At 38.2% G+C, this 24,764-nt stretch overlaps 1 protein-coding gene across 2 annotated transcripts in view; it reads left to right on the forward strand.

Annotated features, from left to right (window-relative positions):
• Positions 1-16,673, forward strand: part of HLCS (holocarboxylase synthetase) — a 91,561-nt gene extending 74,888 nt beyond the window's left edge. For both annotated transcript variants that reach the window (XM_060273578.2, XM_035116473.3), the window contains exons 7-11: positions 7,505-7,572; positions 8,831-8,991; positions 11,807-11,921; positions 13,525-13,738; positions 14,749-16,673. In XM_060273578.2, the coding sequence (XP_060129561.2) occupies positions 7,505-7,572; positions 8,831-8,991; positions 11,807-11,921; positions 13,525-13,738; positions 14,749-14,920 (730 nt within the window). In that variant the 3' untranslated portion in view covers positions 14,921-16,673. The remainder of the gene's footprint in view (positions 1-7,504; positions 7,573-8,830; positions 8,992-11,806; positions 11,922-13,524; positions 13,739-14,748) is intronic.
• The last annotated feature ends 8,091 nt before the right edge of the window (positions 16,674-24,764 follow it).

Here is a 24,764-nt window from a genome sequence, read left to right on the forward strand (position 1 = left end):
TGACTGCCAAAAATAACTCTGGGTTATATTCAGTGTAGCATTAAGTAAAGCATTCCATCAACACAAGAATTTACACTTCACAACGGAGCTTCTACCTCTCTTCCCACTGCGTACTCCTTAAAACTATTCTAGGGGTTGCCCTAATGCTCTGGAACACATTTGGGGAGAGTGTGGGGTACACATATGGAGCGGAATCTTCCATTGTGCAAGTGTAAATTATTGTGCTGATGGAACAAATTAGTTGTGGCATTGACCACACAAAAAAATAGAATTTTGCATTTCAGATATAGCCAGTAAACTCCCAATTGGGTTCAAAATCTCTTTTATGTGGACTTATGAATAATAACTCTTTTTGTTTTATGTCTATCTTTGAATAACCTATTCCATTACTGGGGTGCCATATCATGTGGACTTGGAAATAGATTTGCGTGCCAGTGGTTGTGAAAAGATTATTGGGATTCAAAAGCCTGTTGGTGAATATACTCAGAAGTTGCAGTAACTTTGAGAGTATTTGTTGTCTTTTTCTTTTACATATATGTTTGTTAAGAAGAACCAGAGAAATGTTATGAACATAGCGGTGGGGGGGGAGTACTTTTATTAAAACAGATGACACTAGCATCACTCTGCAGGCAGAGCCACAAGGAGACTCAGAAATAGGTTTAATTGTATTCAGCAGTACTTCCTTCCTAATATGTATGTATTCTTTTGGATTGCAGTACAGTATTAGAGTAATAGTTATGCCAGGTCTATTTATATAACTGGAATGACTTCTTCTTTTTTAAAGATACAATAAAAATACAATGTATTTGGTGCAATTGCTTCCAATTCTGAGGCATATATTGTAAATGGAATCACAGAGTCTTGTACACAAGTCATGTGAAGACAATAATTAAAAAACAGCTCAAAAGAAAGATGGTAAAAGTTACCTTTGACCCTCAGGTTTTTCAACATCTGGAATGTAATGTTGCTTTTTGTAATACTTCTGCAATACCATAAAACAGCAGGGTGCATTAATGAGAGTTTCAGTCTGAAAACCACAACATCAATGAAATTTATAGATGTCAGATCATTAACATTAGTCAAACATAGTTTCTGTGGTTTTAGTTCCAATTTTAAGTAGGTATAATAAAAGTCATTTACTGACTATGAGCACTGAGCGTCTTTAGACTTGATGAAATTTCGGTTAACTATGCTGAATTAAACTAATACCATTTTCAATCTATGCTATGAGCATTTTTTGTGAAAAATGTTTAATGGGCTGATGTAGGAGTATTTAAAAAGTTCTGCCTGGTTTTACTATTTTACCTGGCCTATAGAAGTTTAAATTAAACTTTAATGCTTTGACATTTTTATGTGAAATGGCAACTGGAGATTAAGCTGAAATTCATTTTGGGTATCAAAGATTTCAGTCTCCTATTTGGTCTGGTGCTGGTGCTTCTGTTTTATTAAAATATACTATCCTTCAATATAAATTTGCAGGTTCTTTTTCATAAAGTCTAGGACACCATTATGCTTTTTAAACAATTTCTTGTGCACAGGTCTTCAAAAAATGCAACAGTTTCTGAAAGCAAAAACTTTGAAAATATAAGTAAAATACCAGGATCATACCCTCCAACATTTCTTAGATGAAAATAGGGACATTCTATTCTCCCGCTTTTGATCTCACCACACAAATATACATCATATACACATCTACATCTGTCACCTTGAGCCAATTACAACCTTTCCGCTGAACCTAACAGGATTGTTGTAAAGAAAAATGTGCGAGGGAAGGGGTTGTGTATAACACCTTCCACAGATAAATGAAATGAGGGGGGGGGGGAAATTAGCTGTAAGGTGCCTTGAATCTCTGTCAGGGGAAAAGGCAGGATAACAACAACAATGAGAATGTTCAGGAACTACTGAACTCAGTGGAACTTAGTTCTAAATAAAAATGCTTAGGATTGCAGTGTAAGATTGCACAGTCTTTACCCAACTACCTGGGAGTAAGCTTCATTGAATACAGTGGGACTTACTTCTGAGTAGGTTAAGGTAAAGGGACCCCTGACCATTAGGTCCAGTCGTGACCGACTCTGGGGTTGCGGCACTCATCTCGCGTTATTGGCCGAGGGAGCCGGTGTACAGCTTCCAGGTCATGTGGCCAGCATGACAAAGCTGCTTCTGGCGAACCAGAGCAGCACACAGAAATGCCGTTTACCTTCCCGCTGTAGCCGTATCTATTTATCTACTTGCACTTTGACGTGCTTTCAGACTGCTAGGTTGGCAGGAGCTGGGACTGAACAATGGGAGTTCACCCTGTCACGGGGATTCGAACCACCGACCTTCTGATCGGCAAGCCCTAGGCTCTGTGGTTTAACCCACAGCGCCACCGCCACCCGCGTCCCTCTGAGTAGATAGTGTAGTGCTTAATTTACAATAAAGGAATTAACATTCTATGTGTTTCCTAAAAAAAAAATGGTGGGCTCTGAAGCATTGCTATTAAAGTATTTTCCTTCAAAATTATACATACAGAGAGCTTTGTATGTTAGTATAAACATACACAGAAAGAGAGAAAGGTTCCTATTTCTGAGAAGGACAGTGGGGTGTCTGATCTCTCCACCACTCTTAATCAAGACAAGGAGGGGAGGAAAAAGGAAAACCGGGACATACCAGATCAGAAACCGGGATGGATTCTGTAATTCTAGGACTGTCCCTGGAAAATCAGAACACTTGGAGAGTATGCAGGATGCCAAATTATTTTCCAGCATCCTGACAGATAGGCTTCTACTGTCTTCCAACCTTGGTGAACAAACTGGTTTTGTGTGATCAAGGCATATGTTTAATTCAATTTATTATGGAAAACAAATGCCAGCCCCTTGTGCTTGCTTCACTAGACACTACACAAAGTACATTAAACCTATCTTTATGCTCTCCTCCACAAATTAAACTTTCAGCCTAAATTTGTGAAGGCGCTTCATAGCCTTTGCAAAGGTCATAATACGTTGTATTAATGCCAGGCCTCACTCAGCTTTCTGATCCAATGTGCTACCCTAGATTTGCTTGTGGACAATATTGTCCTGATAGTAGCCAAGCCTGAATGATCTCTCGCAGGGGCCCTTCAGGAAATATCTACATATGAAACAATGTGGAGCTCACAATAAACAATTCAAAATCTCAACTTCTATGCTTCTTGAATGGTCTAAAACATATTAATCATGGCTGGAGGGTAGCAGCTGTGAAGATGATGCTACTCCCCAAATTTACTCTCTTATTCCAAGTGCTCCCAATAAAAAATCCTTGAAAAATGCTGTTGCAATGGCAGAAATGCTGGGACTCTGTTCAACACCAAGGCAAGAGACGTAGATTAGGCCTGGCAACCATTTGTTAAAAATCAAAACAAGAGGGTCTAGGATTACCTCAAGTTAAATGGTACTAAGAGGCAGTTCATATTATAATCCTTCTCACTATGCTACAAGACCCTAAGGATTGTTCATGATTAAGGATGGAGTATAATTAGGCAGTTCACAATAAAATATGTGCTATTACATTTTCATCCCATAATAATGATAAAGTTGGAACACATTGTGAATTCTTTTGCATTTTAGCCACAAAAATTGGAGTGTTTGGGCTACAAAATTAGGGGCTGCTGCCACCGCCAGGACTTTCAGGACAGGACTTTCATTTTTCAAAAGTGGAATGAAGAAGGACTGTATCATTCATGTGGCATTTACAAAAAGCAGCCGCGTTTTACAGCTACTCAGATTGTTACTAAACTGGAAATAGTTGGCATAAGTTGGCACCAAGACCATTTCAGCATGAAAAAATTGATTCACCAGCAAGCATGCAGGCCCTTCACTACTTTTGAAAAAAATATAATAAATACATCTGTATCATCCAAAGGAGTACTTTCAATCATCTACAAATCTTGCCATCTCAAATCTTTGAAAAGCCTATAGGAATCAAGCTTGGAGAAGGAATTAGAATGGGCTGACATTTGTAATGTGTGGGCCAAAAACCTCCATTATCAGTATTAGTGAAAACTAGAGAAACAACATCTAATATCTTATATAAATGTTATCTGACACCCCAGAGATGCTGTGGTAGCAACTTCCAAGTTTCATCACTCCAGGTTTCAAGAAGATAGTATTTATTTATATATTATTACCCACCCTACAGTCTAAAGTCCTGGGATTAGAAGCTTCTACCACATGTGATCGTTATGCAAAAGTATAAACATCCTTTGCAAGACGGTCTTTAAGGAGATTGGCACAATTATTCACCCAACATTCAGTTATTTGTGTTCCACAATTAGCTCTGTTAATGATTTTTGACAGGGAGAACTGAGACTTACTAACTAAAGAGCTTGTTACATTTATACTAGTGACATCAAGGCAACTGGTTCGCACACAACTGGAAGAGCTTGGAAAATTTGTTGGTAGACTGTTGGCACCAATAAATCTGATCCATAGCTCTTATGGAGAAACTTACCAAACAAGTACAGGACATGAGGATAATAATTTTATTGAGATTTTGTATGCATTTAATGCTTATGTAAATAAGGATGACCATGGTTTACAACAGCCAACACACATGGCAATCTTTGGCAAAATGTAATTGGTTAACTCTTGCATTTTTTATTCAGGAGTGGGGAACAAGGACCCGGGATGTTACTTCTATTTGTGTGATCACACACACACACACACACACACACACACATACAATAAAAATAATTAAAAAACAAAATAACAGTTAAAAAAATAAGCAGATGAATTATATGCTGATATAAATTAAGTCACTACCTACTGTAACATGTCTTTTTAGAATATCTGGACCTGGTTGGTCTGGGTTTTTTTCCTGTAAGGCTCTTAGGTATTTATAATAAATACTGTTATTATTTATTGAATCACCAGCACATATGTATTTTATAGTTTGAACAATAATAGGTGATTAAGCATTATCATATGAAATTATTGCAGTATCAGGTGGTTAAATCTAAGCTTACGTACCAAAGATTATCCCCCCCATATCTTCTTTGCTTTTTACTTCTTCCTGAATAGTCCTGTCAGACTCAACAGCTTGCAGTCGAAGGTTAGCTCAAGAAAGTTACTTATTTCTTTTTCTTCTTTCTGTACCCCCATAGATATAGGACTACACTAAGGTAGTTTAGCATGTAGACTGTTTACAATCACTTCTTTCTGTTACAAAATCCTAAAACTTGTATTTTCTGAAATGGTGGGGGGTTATAAAAATCACAAGCACTTTATTATGGTCTTGGAACTGTGGCAATGCCCCTAGAGTTATCTCAGATAGCATAAATAAATCTGTCTGTCTCCAGTAGTCTCAGTCTAGGTATTAGCAACTTCTCTATGTTGTATCCCTTCTTACAGAATTCCCCTCCTTACAGAAACTTTGCCTTCAGTAGCACAGGAGCTCAGTCTTGTCTTAGTGTGCTCTAGTAACTCTGGCCAAACCACTTAGCAACTGCATGCGTTGGTTTCCTTAATCACATCATTGTTCTACACACTGTGTTTGGTGTCATAACTAACTTTTTTCCTCTCCTGATTTGTCTCCGTCAGATTTGTAACATATGACTTGCCTGTTATGTGGAGCCTAGACAGTTGCTTCAGCTATATTTATAATCTGTCCATAGCACTATTTCCAGATTTAAGTTACATTTCCTTTTATGTAACATGAATGTGGTATTGAAGCTGAAGCAGTTTTTGACTCTTACCTGCAGAGTTTCTAGAAGACAATATTAAACTTAAATGGTTACAAAGAACCTTTCTCAGATTCTTTCTGCCAGCTCCCAGCACAAGTAAAATACGGTTTTAACAGCAACAGTTGATGGTAGACGGTCTCAATAAGCAATTCATGGTGGCCAAGAGAAACAATTATCAGGCTATACTTTTAATATATAATGGAAGTGGGACTGGCAAAGAGATACTCTGGCCATTGCTTAGAAAAAGGACTATTGCTGATATTTGCATTAAAGGGAGGAGAACATCACATTAACACTTTTTTGATTAAATACTTTTTTGCCTTTCAAGTTTCTCTTTTTGCAGTTAGGTGAACAACTGATCCATTGTGGAAAGATGTTCAGAAATATTTTGGATCATGTTTTGTCTTCTTTATGCATCCTCTGTCTAACCTATTTATAAAACATTATTCTTGAAACCCCAGCAGGAGTGAATTAGGAAACGCCCTCAGGAACTATTAGCACTAACTAATGTTGGTTCCCAGTAAGCAGCAGAGGGTGTATTTGTGCTTACAGTTCTGCTTTTCCTGACTGTCATTAGCACAGACCCAGAGTTTTTAAATCCTTGAATTTTCCTAAATTTCAGAAAAAAAGTAATTCTACAGTATGTTATAAGCAGAGGCAAACCTAAGGGTTGGCAAAACCAACCACTGCCAGAGGTGCCAGCTCTGGGGAGGTGCAAAATCCACCTTTCAGACTATGTATATGATGTGTATGTGTGTGGTGATATGCAGCCATTGTTGCAACGAGATCAAACACGGGGGAAGCTTCCTATCTTTCACCGCAGCATGAAGGCGTTTGAATTTTGTTGCCCTTTCTCCTCACCTCATCCTCATTCCAGACACTTGGGTACTCATAAAAATGTGGCTATTTCTAATGTAAATATTGCTGCAAAGTGGTTTTTTTTGGGGGGGGCACTGATATAGATCTTGCTGGGGGTGCCAATACAGTCTTTGGTTGTAAGTATCTCTGCATTATATTAAATGGAACTGCTCCACATTAAAAGGGTCTATCAAAGCTTTAATAGTTTAAGCCCTGACCAATATGTCATATTGTCATAGCATGTTTTTTTTCCTGCTAACCTGCAAAGAAAAGAAAAGAAAACCATAGCACTATTTAGTGCTACTTATTACCAAGGCAACTTAAACAATAATCTCATAGCAAGATTTATGCAAGTCAACATTGGCTCATTTGGTGGTGTTTGAATATGCTTTAGTTTCTACTTATCCCCTGTAGGAAAACTGTATTCTTTTAAGTGAAACAATTTTAAAAGCAGAGCACAAGCCTAAAATAAGCTAGTGTTCTCTAGAGTTCTCAGAAGGTGTAGATTTATTTACTGTAGTTAAATCATAATTAGTTCTCAAGGGATAGTGTTTCTCTTAAACTGCTTTATTGCCACCATACTGGTTTTCTAAATAATCAGAAACTGCTGCTGTTGCTGTATTCAAGAGTATAGTCATGAATTTGCTATAAGTAGTAACAAATGTTAGAAATTGCTGGTTGTCACATATGGAAGATAGTGAAACACTTTAGTGAGAATAAGCACCTCAAAATGAAATGTAGAAAGTGCAGCTACTTGACTAAAATATATCCTCCCATTATAAATTTGATATTTTCATTGCAACATTTTTCTATATGTTTTTCCTTTCCCATTGTTTTAACATTTTTTACCTGTAGCTGGAATGATGATGTAGCAAAAATTATAAATCTAATGTTTATAAGAAAGCCGCACATTGTTCTAACAGGAGTTTTCATTTTAATAATTTGCAGGTTGATGTACAAGGTGCCACAGGAAATAGGTCTGATTGCGATTGCGGTTCAACAAACTAAAGGGAAAGGTATGTTGGTGTAATTCTGATGTCAGCAATACAAGTTCATGAATTGTAAATAACCCTCTGCATTAAAGATTACAATTTTAAATAGCTGCGTGAAAGTGTGTGAAACCATCCTGAGATGTTAGTAAGCGCTTTTCTGACTATATATTTTCATCCAATTAAGGGTTTCATAGATGCTTTTCAGGGAAGCCAAATGCAATCTCACCACACCCCAGGTCCGTGACAGAGAACTACGACCAGTTGTATGCAAAAAGTGACAGTATATCTTGCTTGTGGCACCTTTCCATGTCTAAAACAAGCATCAGATTACCTCCAAAATGTGTAGAAGAACAAATCTATCTGATTACTGTCTGTTCTTCCATTTGTTTGGGGGGAATGATTTTGATCAGTGTGTGAAACAAAAAAAATGAGTTGTCATATGCCACTAGAGCAAACATCAAACCAGTACTGTAAAGTGTACTTGAGTAGCAAGCTGTGGCTTTAGTTTTAATTCAAATTACCCTCCTTGACTGTGCTTTTCCAAACTGGCTTTTCCAAACTGTGCCATGGTATTTACAACCCTTTGTCTTCAGTTAGTACTCTTCATGAAGTGATCATGACTTAAATAATGACGTTTATACTCAAATAGTTCGTATATGCAAGTTGTGGTTCGGCAAAGCTCTTGCACTGCTTACGTCAATGTTCCTTATTGTGGGGGGGGGGTTTACTTTGGGGTGGGTTAGTTACTCCCGGTAGGATATCTTTTTTCAGTTCCATTGATTCATTTTTTTTCTATTCTTTTTCTATTCTTTTTTTTTTGGCATGACAAATATATACCATAAAGTTGTTCTTTTCAATGTATCATTTTTTTAAAAAAACTAGGTGGTATTTAATATGAAAAATTCTAAAACCTATCCTCTGATAATTATGTATTTCAGCATAGATCTAATCCATTGATTGGATTGTTCCTGTTTTAAATCTTCATTTCTCTTCTCTTTTGGCCAGAGTAGACATATTGTATCAGATTGACAGTAGACATACATACATACATTTCTCATTGTGGCAACTTATGGTATAAGCAAATCACATGTACAGTATATGGTTTTTTACTTGTGAATTAAAAACAGAAAGAAACAATTTAAAAAACTTTAAACCAACAATGTAAAAAACTTTAAACCTGCAAAAGATTTCATTAGATTTTCTCAGTGAACTGATGAAGCATTCTTTTCATATAACAAAATAAAACTTTCACATAAACACTTGTTCCCTTTTTTTTTTAAAGGCCGTGGTGGGAATGCTTGGCTGAGTCCTGTGGGAGCTGCTTTATCAACTCTACATCTCACCATTCCTTTATCTTCTGAACTGGGACGAAGAATTCCTTTTATTCAGCATTTGGTTTCTCTAGCAGTTGTAGAGTCTGTTAGATCCATACCTGGATACCAGGTATTGCATTTGAATGTTTCCTATTTCATTATTTTTCCACTTTTTTGACCTAAAATGACTTGAGTATATAATTGACGTCCCCATTTAGCATCATTCAACTATCAGAATTTGCCCCCAGGCAAATTTGATTTTGCCCCTAGGTAATTTTTTTCTCTTCATGTGTATGATTGCTGTTTCCATAATGAACCCCCCCCAAAAGTAAGTTTAGACTAGCAGCCCATTCTGGTTTACTGTATTGTACCTGAGTTTCTGTAATGAAGATTGATTTGCCTCTTGGTCTTACTCCTGGACTTTGTTTTATTTTTGTTATAAAACTGATGAGAGGAACTGAGAAAAGGAAAAAAAAAGATTTACAATTGCCTCTTAGGTTTTAGTTGGAGCTGTTTCACAAGCCACTTCATTCCTTCTTTCTTTTTCCACTTCTTGTTTAACATTGAAAATGTTTGCCCCGAGCTTGGAAGCAAGAGACTAACCATATCCTCTCAGGGGGGAATCAAGTGTCCTGTCATCAATGCTCAAATTACAAACCAATCTTCTTTAGCACCTCATCAGTTTCCTTTGAATGTAACCAGTTCATAATATTGGCTAACTGTAAAACATTGGTATTTTACAGGACTAGTCAATGAAAACATATGTTTCCTATATTACACAAAATCAGTGACTTGAGCACATTTACACATGAATTTCATTAGAGTGGTACCCAGTAGCCTTTCATATAGTTTAACGGTTGTCTTCTATTAACACTTCCCTACTTCAGGACTTCATAAGTTGACTGTAAAAATGTTTCACAATGGAATGTAAAATAAAATATAGTGGTTTAGAGCATTAACTGTTTAATGTAAGAGTCCCCAAAAAGAAAAGGAATACTTTACAGAGATAATTCAATCTCGTAAATATATTAGTTGCCTGACACAGTATAACTGAATAGCAAACCATCCCTTTAGAAGTCTGTTGTACTTTTTGTTGTTTTCTCTGAAATGTTCAGTAACTTTTCATAAATAAATCTCTAGATTAGTGCACTTGGATCTTTGTTCAAATAGTTCAACAACTATTTTTCCAAGTGTGCAGGGGAGAGCAGAGGACGTTGGTCCCACTGACTTTGCACAATACCGATACCATCCAGTGTCTTAATACAGCACATTACAGGTTCTTTCACATTACCTGTTTATTGAACATTCTCCTGAGATCTCCAATTAGACCTTATACTTGATCTCAAGCCAAATACACTGAAATATCAAGTCTTTGCTTTGCCATCAGTTCATCCAGGACAGACTCCTCTGCTCCCATCCAGTATTTAAGAGGTTCCTTCAGGGAGCATCTCTTTGAAGCCGTCTGGTCATCCACAGGTTTCTCTCCTGGAATGGACATGGTCTTCCATGTTCTCCCACAGCCCCTCTGCTTCCTCAGTCTCACTGCTTCCTGTTCCTTAAGGTAGATTTCTTCATTGCTATCACCCCAACAAGTAGGCTGACTGAACTCAAAATAAAAAGGTAAAGGGACCCCTGACCATTAGGTCCAGTCGTGACCGACTCTGGGGTTGCGCGCTCATCTCACATTTTTGGCCGAGGGAGCCGGCGTATAGCTTCCAGGTCATGTGGCCAGCATGACAAAGCCGCTTCTGGCAAACCAGAGCAGCACATGGAAACACCGTTTACCTTCCCGCTGTAGCGGTTCCTATTTATCTACTTGCATTTTGACGTGCTTTCGAACTGCTAGGTTGGCAGGAGCTGGGACCAAGCAACGGGAGCTCACCCCGTCACAGGGATTCGAACCGCCGACCTTCTGATCAGCAAGCCCTTGGCTCAGTGCTTTAACCACAGCGCCAACTCAAAATACCTTCCATCAAAAGCTAGCCCTACATGTTCCAAAACTTTTTACCCCACTAAATAGACCTAGATGTCAAGATGAGGACTCAAAACCTACATTCAGAACACAGTAACATTCAGATACATCGGCAGCCTGTACTACGACACTAGTTAGAAAAGTCTCTACTTCATCTCTGGTGAGATGGATAAAAGCTGTTGGTTATGAGGCCATCATTTAGCAACTCTGTTTCACATAACTGCTCATTCTACTAGGGCAGCTGCTGCTTCTGTTGCTCTATAAACAGATGCACCGATATCTGAAATATGCCAAACAGCCACATGCCACTCAACAAACATCTTGACCTGACAGCACAATTTAGATAGTATGGAGCTTTGGGGGTAGGGTTTTATGCACATTGTTCCTCAGTCATCTACCCACTGCAGGAAAGTAACAGTTTTTATGTATCCCGTTTGGATACTTCGTGCATCCAGCAGGAGAATGAGCCATTGGTTTCTTCCACAACATACCTTCTTGTTGGACATGCAAAGGCATCCAAGTCATGTGGCTGCCCACAGCACCACTCAGTGCATCCAGATCACATTCAGGATCAGAGCTCTTCTCTCTTTTTGTGTTTTCCATGTGTCTGTTTATTTTCTAAGTGTTTCTGCTAGTATGAAAATGAGATGTTAGGAAGAGAAAGCTCCAGGGTCACTTGTTTCCCATCAAACAAGAGTTATTATAACTCACCAGGGGCCAAGAATAAACCTTGAAGGTAAGTAACTAGTGTTTTGATCTGTGTCCAGATTCATTGTGGGTTTTTGCCTCTTTGTGGGTATCTTTTAGAAAGAGAGAGAGAGAGAGATGCTGCAAAGTTTTCTTTTGTGTATTCAGTGTCTGTATTAAATATCTGGAGAACAGGAAGCACTTGACGAAGGATTAACACCATGCTACTGTAGAGCTTTGGGATGCAGTAATATAGAACTATTAATATACATGTTGGTTTCCCTAGGATATTGAGCTTCGAGTGAAATGGCCAAACGATATTTACTATAGTGACCTTATGAAGCTGGGCGGCGTTTTAGTGAATTCCACACTAACAGGAGATACATTCCACATTCTTATTGGTAAGAACATAAATGGTTTAAAATACAGTGATGCCTCGCTAGACGAATGCCCTGTTAGACGAATTTTTCGCTTAACGAAGAGATTTTGTGATCAGAGGTTGCCTCGCAAGACGACGAGGTTTTCTATGGCCGCCGCTTCATCTTGCGAAGTGTGAAGTATGCATCTCAGTGCGATCTTATTTGGAACAGGGATAATGTTTCAGATGATCCAGGTGGGAGGACTTTGAGATCCACGACTTTCACAGTGTTCACCTGCAGTGGATAGTTGCTTAACATTTTTTTAAGCCCATATCCATTAACATCATTCACAATGTTCCCCACACATACCAGAAGACATCTTGGATAAAAACTAATGTGGAAAATACACTATTGAGAATATTATAGTTTCACTTCAGTGCTTATAGGAGCACTCCTAAAATCTGTGGGTTTTGTTAACAGAGAATGTTCTTAAATTTTATAATATGGATTTGATTCCTGACTCCACCCTTCTTAAATGTCAAGGTGACTAATCCGCCTCAGATCAATTTATGAATACTACCAAATAATTATTTCCATATTTAATAGGTATATTATTTATAAATTATTAAAGTAATGGTTTCAAAAATAGGGAGTTTAAATGTGAGTATACTTGACAAGTCTGGCTCTGCCATCACATGCACAGGGAATGGAAAACCTACATTGCTCAGAAAGGGAGGAAAATAAACAGGTAGTACAAGATTGGTGTGTACATTTCGCAGAGCTATGTTTAGGAGGCCTGATCAAGAAAGTCCTGAGAGCTGCATTTAAACACTCTGGCTTTCTGCCAATAATATTATCCCCTGCTAGAGAGCTGGGTGAGAGGCTTCAAAGAGAGCCCTTGAAAGCTGAAAGTTGACTTAAATGTGGAATCCTCTAGGCTTTTCTCAAAGAAGCCAGTCGCTGCCCCGAAGCTGGGGGAAATGTAAGTTTTTTAAATGGTAGAATATAGCATTTCCTAGCCGCATATTTCTTTTTCTGATTAATGCTCTCTTGCCTGTATGCTGAGCCATGTGTGTATGCATGAGATGGCCCATTAATTTCAGCCTAAGGAGCACATCTAAACATGCATACAGTACCAAACAGTGCATGCAGCTCAGCTTCCTCCATCAAAATTTAGCAGGGCAGCCCTTGTAGTTTCCATACCCACAAGAACTCACTGTGGTGGGATGGGACATTCTGCCATCTACAGACAGTATTGTTCTGTCACATAAAAACTGACAAAATATATTATTTGGCAGTTTTACTGCACAGAACTGATCTTTGTTTTAAATGAAGATTGTTCCAAAGTTGCATGTCTGGATGTGGATTGTCCTGGACTGAACTAGCTTTTATTGGAGGAAAAAACCATCAAGCACTGTCTTGAGGCTGAGCCAGGCTGTCTTGTATTTAGCACATGAGATGGATTTGAGTTTATATGAGCTTCTGTCATCTTTCATCATTATTTAAAGCAAATCTCTTCAGGAAATCTGTAGATGGATTTTTACAGCTCTCTGGAGGAATGGATTTGTCTTATGATACAAAGAGACTTTTTCAGAGAAACAAAACTTTTCCTACACTGCCTTTCTAATTTATTTTTCTTCCCCAGGCTGTGGATTTAACGTGAATAACAGCAACCCCACTATATGCATCAATGATCTCATTATGGAGCACAATAAGACAAAGAATACAGAATTAAAGCCCTTAAGTGCAGATTACCTGATTGCAAGAAGTGTGACAGTGCTGGAAAGTCTGATCAACACCTTTCAAGAGAAAGGACCTAATGGAGTTCTTCCCATGTACTATAAGTACTGGGTGCACAGGTAAATAATTTTAAAAATAGATTCTTTCAATTTAAATTCATTCTTCCCAATTTTTATCTTTTTCTTTAATAAAAATATTATAGATAGATAGATAGATAGATAGATAGATAGATATAGATATATATACACACACTTAATCTTTTTTAAAAAAATACTTATTTTTTCTTTTACAAGTAATAAAGAACAAGAATCAACAACATAGAATAAAATTTCCTTCTTAATATTCTTAATCTTAATTGTTTTAGTGATAAATTGAACTAACCCCATCAAGAGGCATTTGTCTCAAGAGGCATTTGTCTCAAACCAATAGTGACTGATCAGGTGTGTGTGTGTGTATTTAACATGTTTCACTTTTTCAGCATGTGTTAGAAGTATTTCTTTATGCGTAGGCAGATTTGTCATTCAGCACCCATGCATTAAAATATATCAGAATGTTTACATTGGAGTTGTTCCTTAAAGCTACATTTACCTAGCATTTTGAGTTAATGTGCTAGACACAGATCATGAAGTATGAGCATTGCAGAATATCTGAGAAGAAACAGATTTATTTTACTATAGTTAAGCAAGTCTACCTATTAACAGGTGGGTGCAAGAAATTCTCACTGACATAGTTCATTATGATGGTAGACCATGTCAGTAAACCCTATTGTGTGTAAGCTATGTAGAATCCATGTGCCTTTTTGAAGAATTATCTCTTGTACAATGCCATTTATTTGAATTTCATTAATCCATCAATTTCCGTTTGTCTATTCAAAGTTGGTTAAAACCCTATCTTTAGATGGAGAAATCATTCACTTCTTAATTTTATTCAAGGATTGCTACATCATTTTTCAAAGCCCAAAATTTCACCGAAGCATTTTCCAATCAGTATAAAAACACTATAAACTTAATTCCAATATCTAAAATACCAAAACCTTTTACATATTTATGTAACATTTATAACTAGACTGAGGTGAGTTTATGAAACGATGGCTTTTTAAAGTGGGCAATTCCTTGTTTTTTATTTGCAGTGGTAAACAAGTACGGCTTGGAAGTGATGAAGGGCCTTTAGCGTGGATCGTTGGAATAGATGATTCTGGATACCTTCAAGTTCATGAGGAAGGCAAAGATGTGGTAACTGTGCACCCAGATGGCAATACTTTTGATATGCTGAGAAACCTGATAATTCCAAAACAGCAGTAATTTTTGGATGTGGTGAAACAGCTTCTCTCTCAGACCATTTTCTAGAGTTCGACTGGAGACTGTCATACTAGAAGTATCTAATCTGAAGAATTGAAACACTGTATACCAGGGAAAACATTGAATTTTGGATCATTTAATTTTCCTGGGCTCTTGGCCCAGTGACCTGGCTTTTCATGTTTGTTTGTTTGTTTTCCTTCCAGTCTCCATGCAGATGTGAAGGAAACCTTATGGTCAGCATGAAAAGCTCTAGCTTCTAATTTTTGGCATGGATCACTTAAGTAGAATTAGCTCCATAAATCTGTGTTATCCTGTTACTACAGATTCTTCACGCTTGCACTTACAGTATACCTTTACATCCAGTGCTCATATTACTTTGTATCTATAGGAAGGAATGCATTTTGCAGTAGAATATTTCCTATATTAAAATGATAGGGTAGGATAAGTTTGGTTTACCAATGCCCCAGTTTAGTATGGGGTTTTGTTTTTAAGTTGTGGATGAATAGCTATATGAAAAATGAAGTTATATTATTCGTTTTGAACATCTGTTTTAGAGTATGCCATAAAATTATTTAAATAATTTTACCCCTCCTGCTGTCTCATACCCACAAAACAATGATCAAAAGGAATTTAACCCTTTTAGTAAGGTCTCTCCATATGCTGTATTATATTGGAGTCCAAGTCTTTCAGAAGCTTGATGTTTCCACAACTGACCGCTAGTTGTTATTTTTTTCTAACAATAGATTTCTGACAGTTGCCCTGATCCTATAAGACTATACAGAATTTGAATTACTTGGAAGTATGTTTCAAGTTCACAGTGCTATTTTGCATTTTCCTCAGATTATGGATCCAACAAGTGTTCCTGCTTTAATGGCTATAGCAGAACCTATTTTCCTGTATTATCTATTGTGCCTTATGCATTAAATATATCATAGTGTATGATACATAATTATATGCCGTCTCACCTACTCAGTATGGTCCTCTAATCACTCTGATCATTTTTATGATCAGATGCCAAATACTGATGAATAGATGATACATTCAGCTTATTGCACTGTTCTCAGAAGCTCCTAGGTGTATGACTGCGTTTCTGGACTAGGCTGCCTAGGCTTAAGGAACTCACACTCTCAACCCAGCCCTCCCAGGCTATAGTTTGAAACCAATTTCTGCATGTTAGAGAACTGTTGGTAACATGACCTCCTAATGAGAACTGCCATGGGTTCTAAAGGACTCCCTCATGTTACATTAAGAAAGTGCCCTGAAATGCATGCCTGACATGTAGCCAGAAGCAGGTTTGTAGGTTAAAGTTCACTTTATAAAGAATCAGGAAATAAGTAGATTGGCTCAAATATAAATCCAAGAAGCCTTAAAGAAAGCAAAGAAGTTGGCCTGTAATGGTGGATTAGCATAATCCCTGCATATTAGAGTCTTGAGTAGTCTGACTATAAATTACTGGAGATTAAGTTTTCATTTCATTTAAAATGAGGATTTTGACTTCTGTTGCATAATGTTCCCCACACTGTGACATCTATGACTGTTTCTTGCTTGATGGCATTGTTATCTAACAAATGGAAAAGTAAAACAAATTAGCTAATTTAAGTGGCCGTATATTGGTTATTTGTTCAAACAACTAATGGTGAGAAGTAATGACTTGCAAACCTCTATGGGACTAGGAATTCAAAGCTCCTATTATTGATTTAATAACTCAAGTGATCCTTAAACTTGAGTTAGTATAATAAAATAAATGGAAACTCCAGCAATGTATTTAGTATTTAATTATTATTTTTTGCCCGTGGAATCCTTCTGTCCTGTTGTCTTATCTCAGATGCTTTTAAATGTGTGGTTCATATTATTTACCTGTTAGCTGCCAAATTAATAGAGCAGGGCTGTGCTACTTCATTGTTCGGTCTGAACCTTCACCCCAAGTCGCACAGCAATCTACTCCCCAGTTTCTACCTGACATCTTGCAAACATGTTCCTACTGTGAAAAGCTTATGACTTCATTTTTATGCATCTAGGATGCCAGATTATTCCTGTGCGTCCTCACTTTCCTTCCTCTCATAATGCAATGTCTTGTTAATAAAGAATAAATGCATATGGAAATGCCTTGCCACCTCTTCACATTTATTAAATATAGAAGGACATGTCTTCCTAAGGAAGGATTGACATGGCTTCTAAAAGGTGAAGCCTTGCCTCACCTTTTAGAAGTCTTAGAGATTGTCACAGCCCCTCAACAAAGGCTGTCAAGCAGGCATGTCTTCTAACAGAGCTGTAGGAATAGGCAGAAAAATATAAAATAAATGCACCATTTTAATAATGTAGAGTAGTTTGATTATACATGACAGCCAAGATTGCTCACAATTATTCAGGAGGGTAAATTCAAAAATGAGGTGTTGAATTTGGAGACAGGATCAGTGAAATTTAATTGTTGAAAGGTTCTCTAAAGCTTGTTCTTAATTTAATTCTGCCCCTTTCATTTATTAATTTCTGCCCTGGTTTTTAGTATGTGTTTGAGGAAATGTATTGACTATTGACATTATTTGAGGCAGTGAAAGATGAGACAGATGAGGGAAGGGATAACTTCATTCTATTGTGTCATCTGGCAGTCCATCAGATTAACTCTTTTGCTACTGAATACTATACCAGTGAATAGGGGAAAAACAGCTACCATATAGAATTTGGCATCTACCTGGCATTCATTATCAAGGTTGGGCTGGATGAAAGGAACAGGCCTAATCTCTTCCTATGGTGTCCTGATAATTATTGGTGCAGCAGCAATATATACTCAATGGCTGGGGAAAGGGGGTCCATCATCCACTTTCCTTTTCATAGCAGCCTGTACAGCAATCAACTGACGACAAAGATTTACATCAGGTGGTGGGCTCTCAGGACAGGGGAAGAGGTGGTCTTTGAGATGCAAGAGGTGGTCTTTTTTGATGCAAGAGGTGGTCTTTGAGATGCTCTTGGAGACCTCCTCACTTGTTGCCATGCATGTCCCGATGGCAATGGCAAAGAGTGTTTTTTTACTACTTTAGGTGGTATGCCTGCTGTTCCTTTTCCTAGTGGAACTTGTTCTGGCCTTTGTCATTCATGCCTTAATTATACGAGGTGACCTTCCATAACAATGTGAAAGTTGGACAGTTCTCTGTTGTATTGACTTCTGTTTGCCTGAATGACTGAGCATGTGGTTGGTCTGGATCTTCCCCATCTTCCGCTCCTCCCTGTTTCATGTATGCACAGAACACATTTTTGTATTTATTTAACTTGATTTTGTATTGTTTGACTATATTTCTTTTTGTTTCTTTTTGGAAAAATCAGTAAAAATACCTGTTAATCAAAAAATTATATCTAGATTAGATAACAATAATGCAATCTACATAGAGCTACCTTTGAAAATAGTTGGGCCAAGCGCCATCTGCTAGACTTTTAGTTGGGCTTTATAGCTTAGAACTACCCCACTCAGGTGGCGCTACCCAGGTGGGGCTGTGGTTAAACCACTGAGCCTAGGGCTTGCTGATCAGAAGGTCGGCGGTTCGAATCCCTGTGATGGGGTGAGCTCCCGTTGCTTGGTCCCAGCTCCTGCCAACCTAGCAGTTCGAAAGCACGTCAAAGTGCAAGTAGATAAATAGGAACCGCTACAGCGGGAAGGTAAACGGCGTTTCCATGTGCTGCTCTGGTTTGCCAGAAGCGGCTTTGTCATGCTGGCCACATGACCTGGAAGCTATACGCTGGCTCCCTTGGCCAATAATGCGAGATGAGCGCACAACCCCAGAGTCGGTCACGACTGGACCTAATGGTCAGGGGTCCCTTTACCTTTACCTTTACCCCACTCATACTGGTTACCAATTTGTTTCCAATGCAAATTCAAAGTGTTGGTTTCAACCTTTAAAGTACTAAAGAAGCTTGTCCTCTTCCATATGAGCCTGCATATAGCTTAAGATCAACAACAGGCACTCTGCTCTGTGCCCCATTATAATTAGATGATGGGTGGGCATCAGAGACAAGGCATTTTCTGTGCTGGTACTTAGAACTGGAATGCCTCCTATGGGAGATCTGCCAAGCTCCATCATTGCTTGTATTTTACAGAGCTGTTTGCTTCTACTGGTATTTGGTACTAGACTAATTACTTGGCCTATGTTTTTTTTAAATCATGCTATATATTTATACTGTTACTTCTTAATATACATTATTGAATTATTTTGTAGTTTATATATATGTGGTATGTTTTTTGTAAGCTGCTTTGAATTTATTGGGGTAGAAAATTGAATAATAATTTAATTAGAAAATTGGGGTAGAAATTTGAATAAGACACAATATTTTCTTACCTGGATAATAAAAAATGTAAACCTTTGTTAAAGTAAAAGCAACCTATGGTTTGTTTTATTTCAAACCATATTACAGTTTTTGCACTGGAAAAATTCTTTCATTTAATTTCCTTTCTGTAAATGAAAAGTAATGAAATGTGGACATGTTGAAGCACAAGTAGATTAGGTGGGAATATCACTTTTACTTCTGCTTTGGAATGGCCTGCCCTGTACATACAAGACAACATACTTGAATGAAGTGGGGTGGTGGTGTCAGCATCAATTGTAAACTGTCATATACTTGACTTTATTTTTGTTTGCTTCAGAACAGCTGAATAAGGCCTTTCTGAGTCACAGTTGTCGTGCTCAGGAATGCCTGTGGGACTTTCTACCGGTATAGGACACACAAGTAAAGGTGTGCATGGGTAGTACAGCTGGTAATCACATTGTTTTCCACATCAAATTTGGCAGCTACTCACCATTTCTGTATGAAAACCATTTTATAACAGCCCTTGTGACTTTATAACATAGCAAAATGTGTCTGGACAGAGTCTGGAGGAGCCAGCCAGGCATCCTGGAATCCAGAAGTAGCCCTCTGAAAATGTGTAATACTGTTAAAATGTCCAGGTTAGTAAAACACCTTTTCCACTGTGTAGCTGATGTCGTCTTTCAGACTGTTCTTTAGATGAAGTGCTTTCAAAAATATTTCATTATGGTGCCCATATTTTTTTGCAATATGCGCTTTTCTTCCGGACCAAAGTTTTAAAACTCCTCATTACATATTAAGAAAATATATGTACAGATTATTTATTGACAGTAAGGCTTCTTAAGGAACTCTGCTGCGCTAGTATTTGAAAAGAACGAGGTGAATTGCATCCAGACAGAACTGATTACCTTTCCAGAATTACACAATTTCCACCAGGTTAGCTACTCAGAACTAAGAATAAACTGGTATTTGTCATAAGCCTCCATAACACCTTGAAATACATGTCCTAGCAAGTCATTATGCCTCGGTTATCTTTTTTAAAGCATGATGTGTTTACGCTATGGATCATGCTTTCCTTCTGCAGGATTTTTTTTAAAAAAAAAACATTACAGGGTTATAAAGTGCAAGTTAATAATTTTGTTTCAGCATAGTTCTGATTTTTGAAGCTAGTTGGGAATATTTATACATTGCATAGCTGCCAATAGAAGTGCTGTTAAACAATATATCATGTGGAAAGCAGGACATAGCAGTTCTTTGTAGTCTCTGTGCAGTCTCGCCTTTCTGTTCTCCGCAGGTGTAGATTAATATTTGGAACTTCTAGAGCAAGCTGGTAACATTCTGGCATGAAAGACTATCTGCACAGCCGTAGCACACACCTAAGAACTTCACCTTCTTGATCAATTCCTTTGTGACTGCTGCAGTAGAGATTACAGGAATGGTAGAAAGGTAGGCACTTCTTTCCTCCTACTTCAGAACTTAGTTCCTCTTCTTTTTTTGCCTTGCCAGATACTTCTTCACCTACGCACAAGCAAACTTGGGACTGCCAAATGTTTGTACTGTTGCAGAGATGCACGGCACAGTCTTGTAAAACTAAACTCTGCCATTCTAGCATTTTCAAGGAAAAAGTAAACTTGATCTTTTGTTTAGAAGTCCTTTTGGTGTTAAGTCCATCTGCAGCAATAGCATTCAGACCAACCTGAATGTTGCAAAATGGTAAGCAAGCCTTCATGATGGATGTTAAACAAATGGAAATGGAGAAGAGGGGAAAGATTTGCTTGATGTTGAAGTTGTGGAGTCTGCAATCTTAACATGGACTGTGGAAGCGGTTAGCAAAGTTAATTAGATAAGGCTGTAATAGGTACTGGAACCAGAGACCAAATTGCAAACATGCGCTGGATTATGGAGAAAGCTAGAGAGTTCCAGAAAAACATCTACTTCTGCTTCATTTGACTGTGTCGACCATAGCAAACTATGGCAAGTTCTTAAAGAAATGGGAGTGCATGATCACCTCATCTGTCTCCTGAGAAATCTCTATGTGGGACAAGAAGCTACAGTTAGAACTGGATATGGAAGAACTGATTGGTTCAAAATTGGGAAAGGAGTACGACAAGGCTGTATATTGTCTCCCTGCTTATTTAACTTATATGCAGAATTAATCATGCGAAAGGCTGGACTGGATGAATCCCAAGCCGGAATTAAGATTGCCGGAAGAAATATCAACAACCTCAGATATGCTGATGACACAACCTTGATGGCAGAAAGTGAGGAGGAATTAAAGAACCTTTTAATGAGGGTGAAAGAGGAGAGCGCAAAATATGGTCTGAAGCTCAACATCAAAAAAACTAAGATCATGGCCACTGGTCCCATCACCTCCTGGCAAATAGAAGGGGAAGAAATGGAGGCAGTCAGAGATTTTACTTTCTTGGGCTCAATGATCACTGCAGATGGTGACTGCAGTCACGAAATTAAAAGACGCCTGCTTCCTGGGAGAAAAGTAATGACAAACTTAGACAGCATCTTAAAAAGCAGAGACATCTTAAAAAGAGAGAAGACTCCCTGGAAATGACCCTGACGTTGGGAAAGATTGAGGGCACAAGGAGAAGGGGACGACAGAGGATGAGATGGTTGGACAGTGTTCTCGAAGCTACGAACATGAGTCTGACCAAACTGCGGGAAGCAGTGGAAGACAGGAGTGCCTGGCGTGCTCTGGTCCATGGGATCACGAAGAGTCGGACACGACTAAACGACTAAACAACAACAGGACTGTTGGGACAAAGAAACGTACAGTGGTTGAACCCCATTTCTGAAAATATAATGTCCAGTTGTTACCCAGACCTTTCTCCATAGATTCAACAGATACTTTGGTAAGGTGGAAAGCAGACATACTAAGAAACTAAGCAATTTTTATATTAGCTATTAAGCTGGAGATTATTTTTAAGTGGTGCACTTAAATAAAGAAGTCAGTGCAAAGCAAATTGACTACTATTAGTAATTGGAGAAAAAGCCCTGTAACAAAGCCCCTTCTTCAAGTGGTAGAAGCTAATCTACCTCCAGTTTTAGGATTCCATTCCTGAATAGAGTATTCTAAAGGTAAAGGACCCCTGACAGTTAAGTCCAGTCGCGAATGACTCTCGGGTTGGGGCGCTCATCTCACTTTACTGGCCGAGGGAGCTGACATTTGTCCGCAGTTTTCCGGGTCGTGTGGCCAGCATGACTAAGCTGCTTCTGGCGAAACGAGAGCAGCGCACAGAAACGCCGGAGCGGTACCTATTTATCTACTTGCACTTTGACGTGCTTTCAAACTGCTAGGTGGGCAGGAGCTGGGACCGAGCAACGGGAGCTCACCCTGTCGTGGGGATTCGAACCGCCGACCTTCCGATCGGCAAGCCTGAGGCTCAGTGGTAACACACATAAACAGCAATGGAAGTAGTGTTCGTGTTCTGTCTAAGAATGGAAACTGATTTAGGTTTTCTGTTTTGAAAAAACAGGGATGAACCATTGTGTGCTTAGCTGCAACTTGAAGTCTACTTTGTTTAACATCCAGCCTGACAAGAATTCTGAAGAACCTAAAAGCTTGCTCACTATTTTGACATTTTAGCTAGTCCTAAAGGCATTGCCTAACTCATTTTTTCCCCCTCATGGACCAACATGGCCTCATTTTTTATACTTAATACAACTTTGTTCCATCATAGCTTGAGTTGAGGATGGGAATAAGTGGGGTGGAGGGAGCATTGAATTAAATATCAACAGAATTACATTTAAAAGTTCTGAATAAGCCCTAACAATCTGTCTGTTTCTAGAACTGCTGTGCAGTCAGGAAAACAAATGATGTATTTCATTTCATTGAATTTCCTAAATTGGTCAATGTGTAATATTAAAAATACAATAAACATTAAGCGTATTTTATAAATCTACATTATTTGTACTTCTAAAACCAAGCAAATAATAGAAGTCCATTATTCCTTTGTCTACAGTATTTTATTTAACATAGTCTTACGTAATAAATAAGCAAAAGCTTTACAATTTAAGGGAGTAGATATATAATCCTAAGCAATAGTAGGATGTGTATTTCTTTTTCCACATACTGGTACTTTTGTTAAATAATTTATTTTTGCATCATAAAAAAGCAAAATCTAATGTTCCAGTAGAGGAACAAACAGAAGAGTTATCTCTCAAGAAATTAGCTCAAAGAACTGTATCGTGATTTTGGACAAGTAATATTATAGTAGGAATTTTATTAATTCATTCAATGCTGTCCTTTGCTTATGAATGTGAAGTTCAAATCCTAAACCTATTTACTAGTGAGCAAGCCCCACTGAACATAGCTAGACTCACTTCTGAATAAACATGCATAGGATTGTGCATCTTAAAATTATTCACTGGTTTGCTGCTGCAAAGTTGAGCTTCTTAAACAAAGTAGATTGATGCAGGGGAAATCTACACAATTGTACTCAGCAGAGCAGTTTGTACTAGGTGTGTGTGCCATTTCTACTCATAAGATACAAAACTTACGAGTTACATTTCCCAACTCCATTTTTTTCTCTATACATTTCTTACGAAGTGTATAGAACCCTGCAAAGTACAATGGTACCTCGGTTTGCGACTGTAATCCGTTCCATGGAGGCGGTTGCTCGCCGAAGCGCTTCTGCACATGCACGAGCTGTGCAGATCACGTCTGCGCATCCGACACCGCGGAACCCGGATAGTAGTTAGTCGTAGTCGTAAACCGAGGTTTGACTGTACAGTGATAGGCAGTGCTTTTTTCCCCTGGGGGGACGCAGGGGTACACATACCCCTAAATATTTTGTGAATCTTTGTACTTTTGTCCATTGTGTTTATTTTCCCCGATTTGAACTATAAAAGGTGATTTTCTTGAGTCAAAATAAGAGTACCCCTAAACTTTTTTTAAGAAAAAAAGCACTGGTGATTGATAATTATAGTTCATTAATTATCGTTCATAATCAAGAATAATGGCAAAGTGAAAAAGGAGGTGTCCCACTCTCTGCACTTCCATTGCATGTAAATGATACATCCAGTTTTAATTATTATGTAGATTTCAAGCACTATTCAGGATTTTTAAAGTTTTATCCACGGTGAGAGGGAAGGGCTACATGTGCCAGCCTCACCCCTCATGACTGGGAAGGTCTGAAGAGGGACTGTAAGTACATTGAGCTGAAAAGAGTTCAAGTTCTCAGGAAGCCTGATTGCAGGGGAGCACTGTAAGCTCATAAGCAAAAATGTGCTTGCAATTCCTCCTCAGGCCTTCCTAGGAAGACCAGGAGGGAAGGGCCAGGGCAGGCTTGTGCATACTTGAGTCCCCTCTGTAGATAGGACTTCAACATGCCTAAGGCTTTGATAATTTATGCATTGTGGTAGTGGCAGGTTGTTAATTATCTGAATTATTTGAAATTGCTTATCTTCAGCAGCATTACCTAAATGACACTGGGCAATTGAACAGTTTAAAAAGTGTACTTTTCAGAAATATTTTCTTTCTTACAAAGTGAAAGAGGCTTAGCATATACAGTCATTCTGAAGAAAATAAAGTATGCTACACTGC

The sequence above is a fragment of the Zootoca vivipara genome, chromosome 4 (assembly GCF_965207765.1).
Source record: "Zootoca vivipara chromosome 4, rZooViv2.hap1.1, whole genome shotgun sequence".
Taxonomy (NCBI): Eukaryota; Metazoa; Chordata; class Lepidosauria; order Squamata; family Lacertidae; genus Zootoca; species Zootoca vivipara.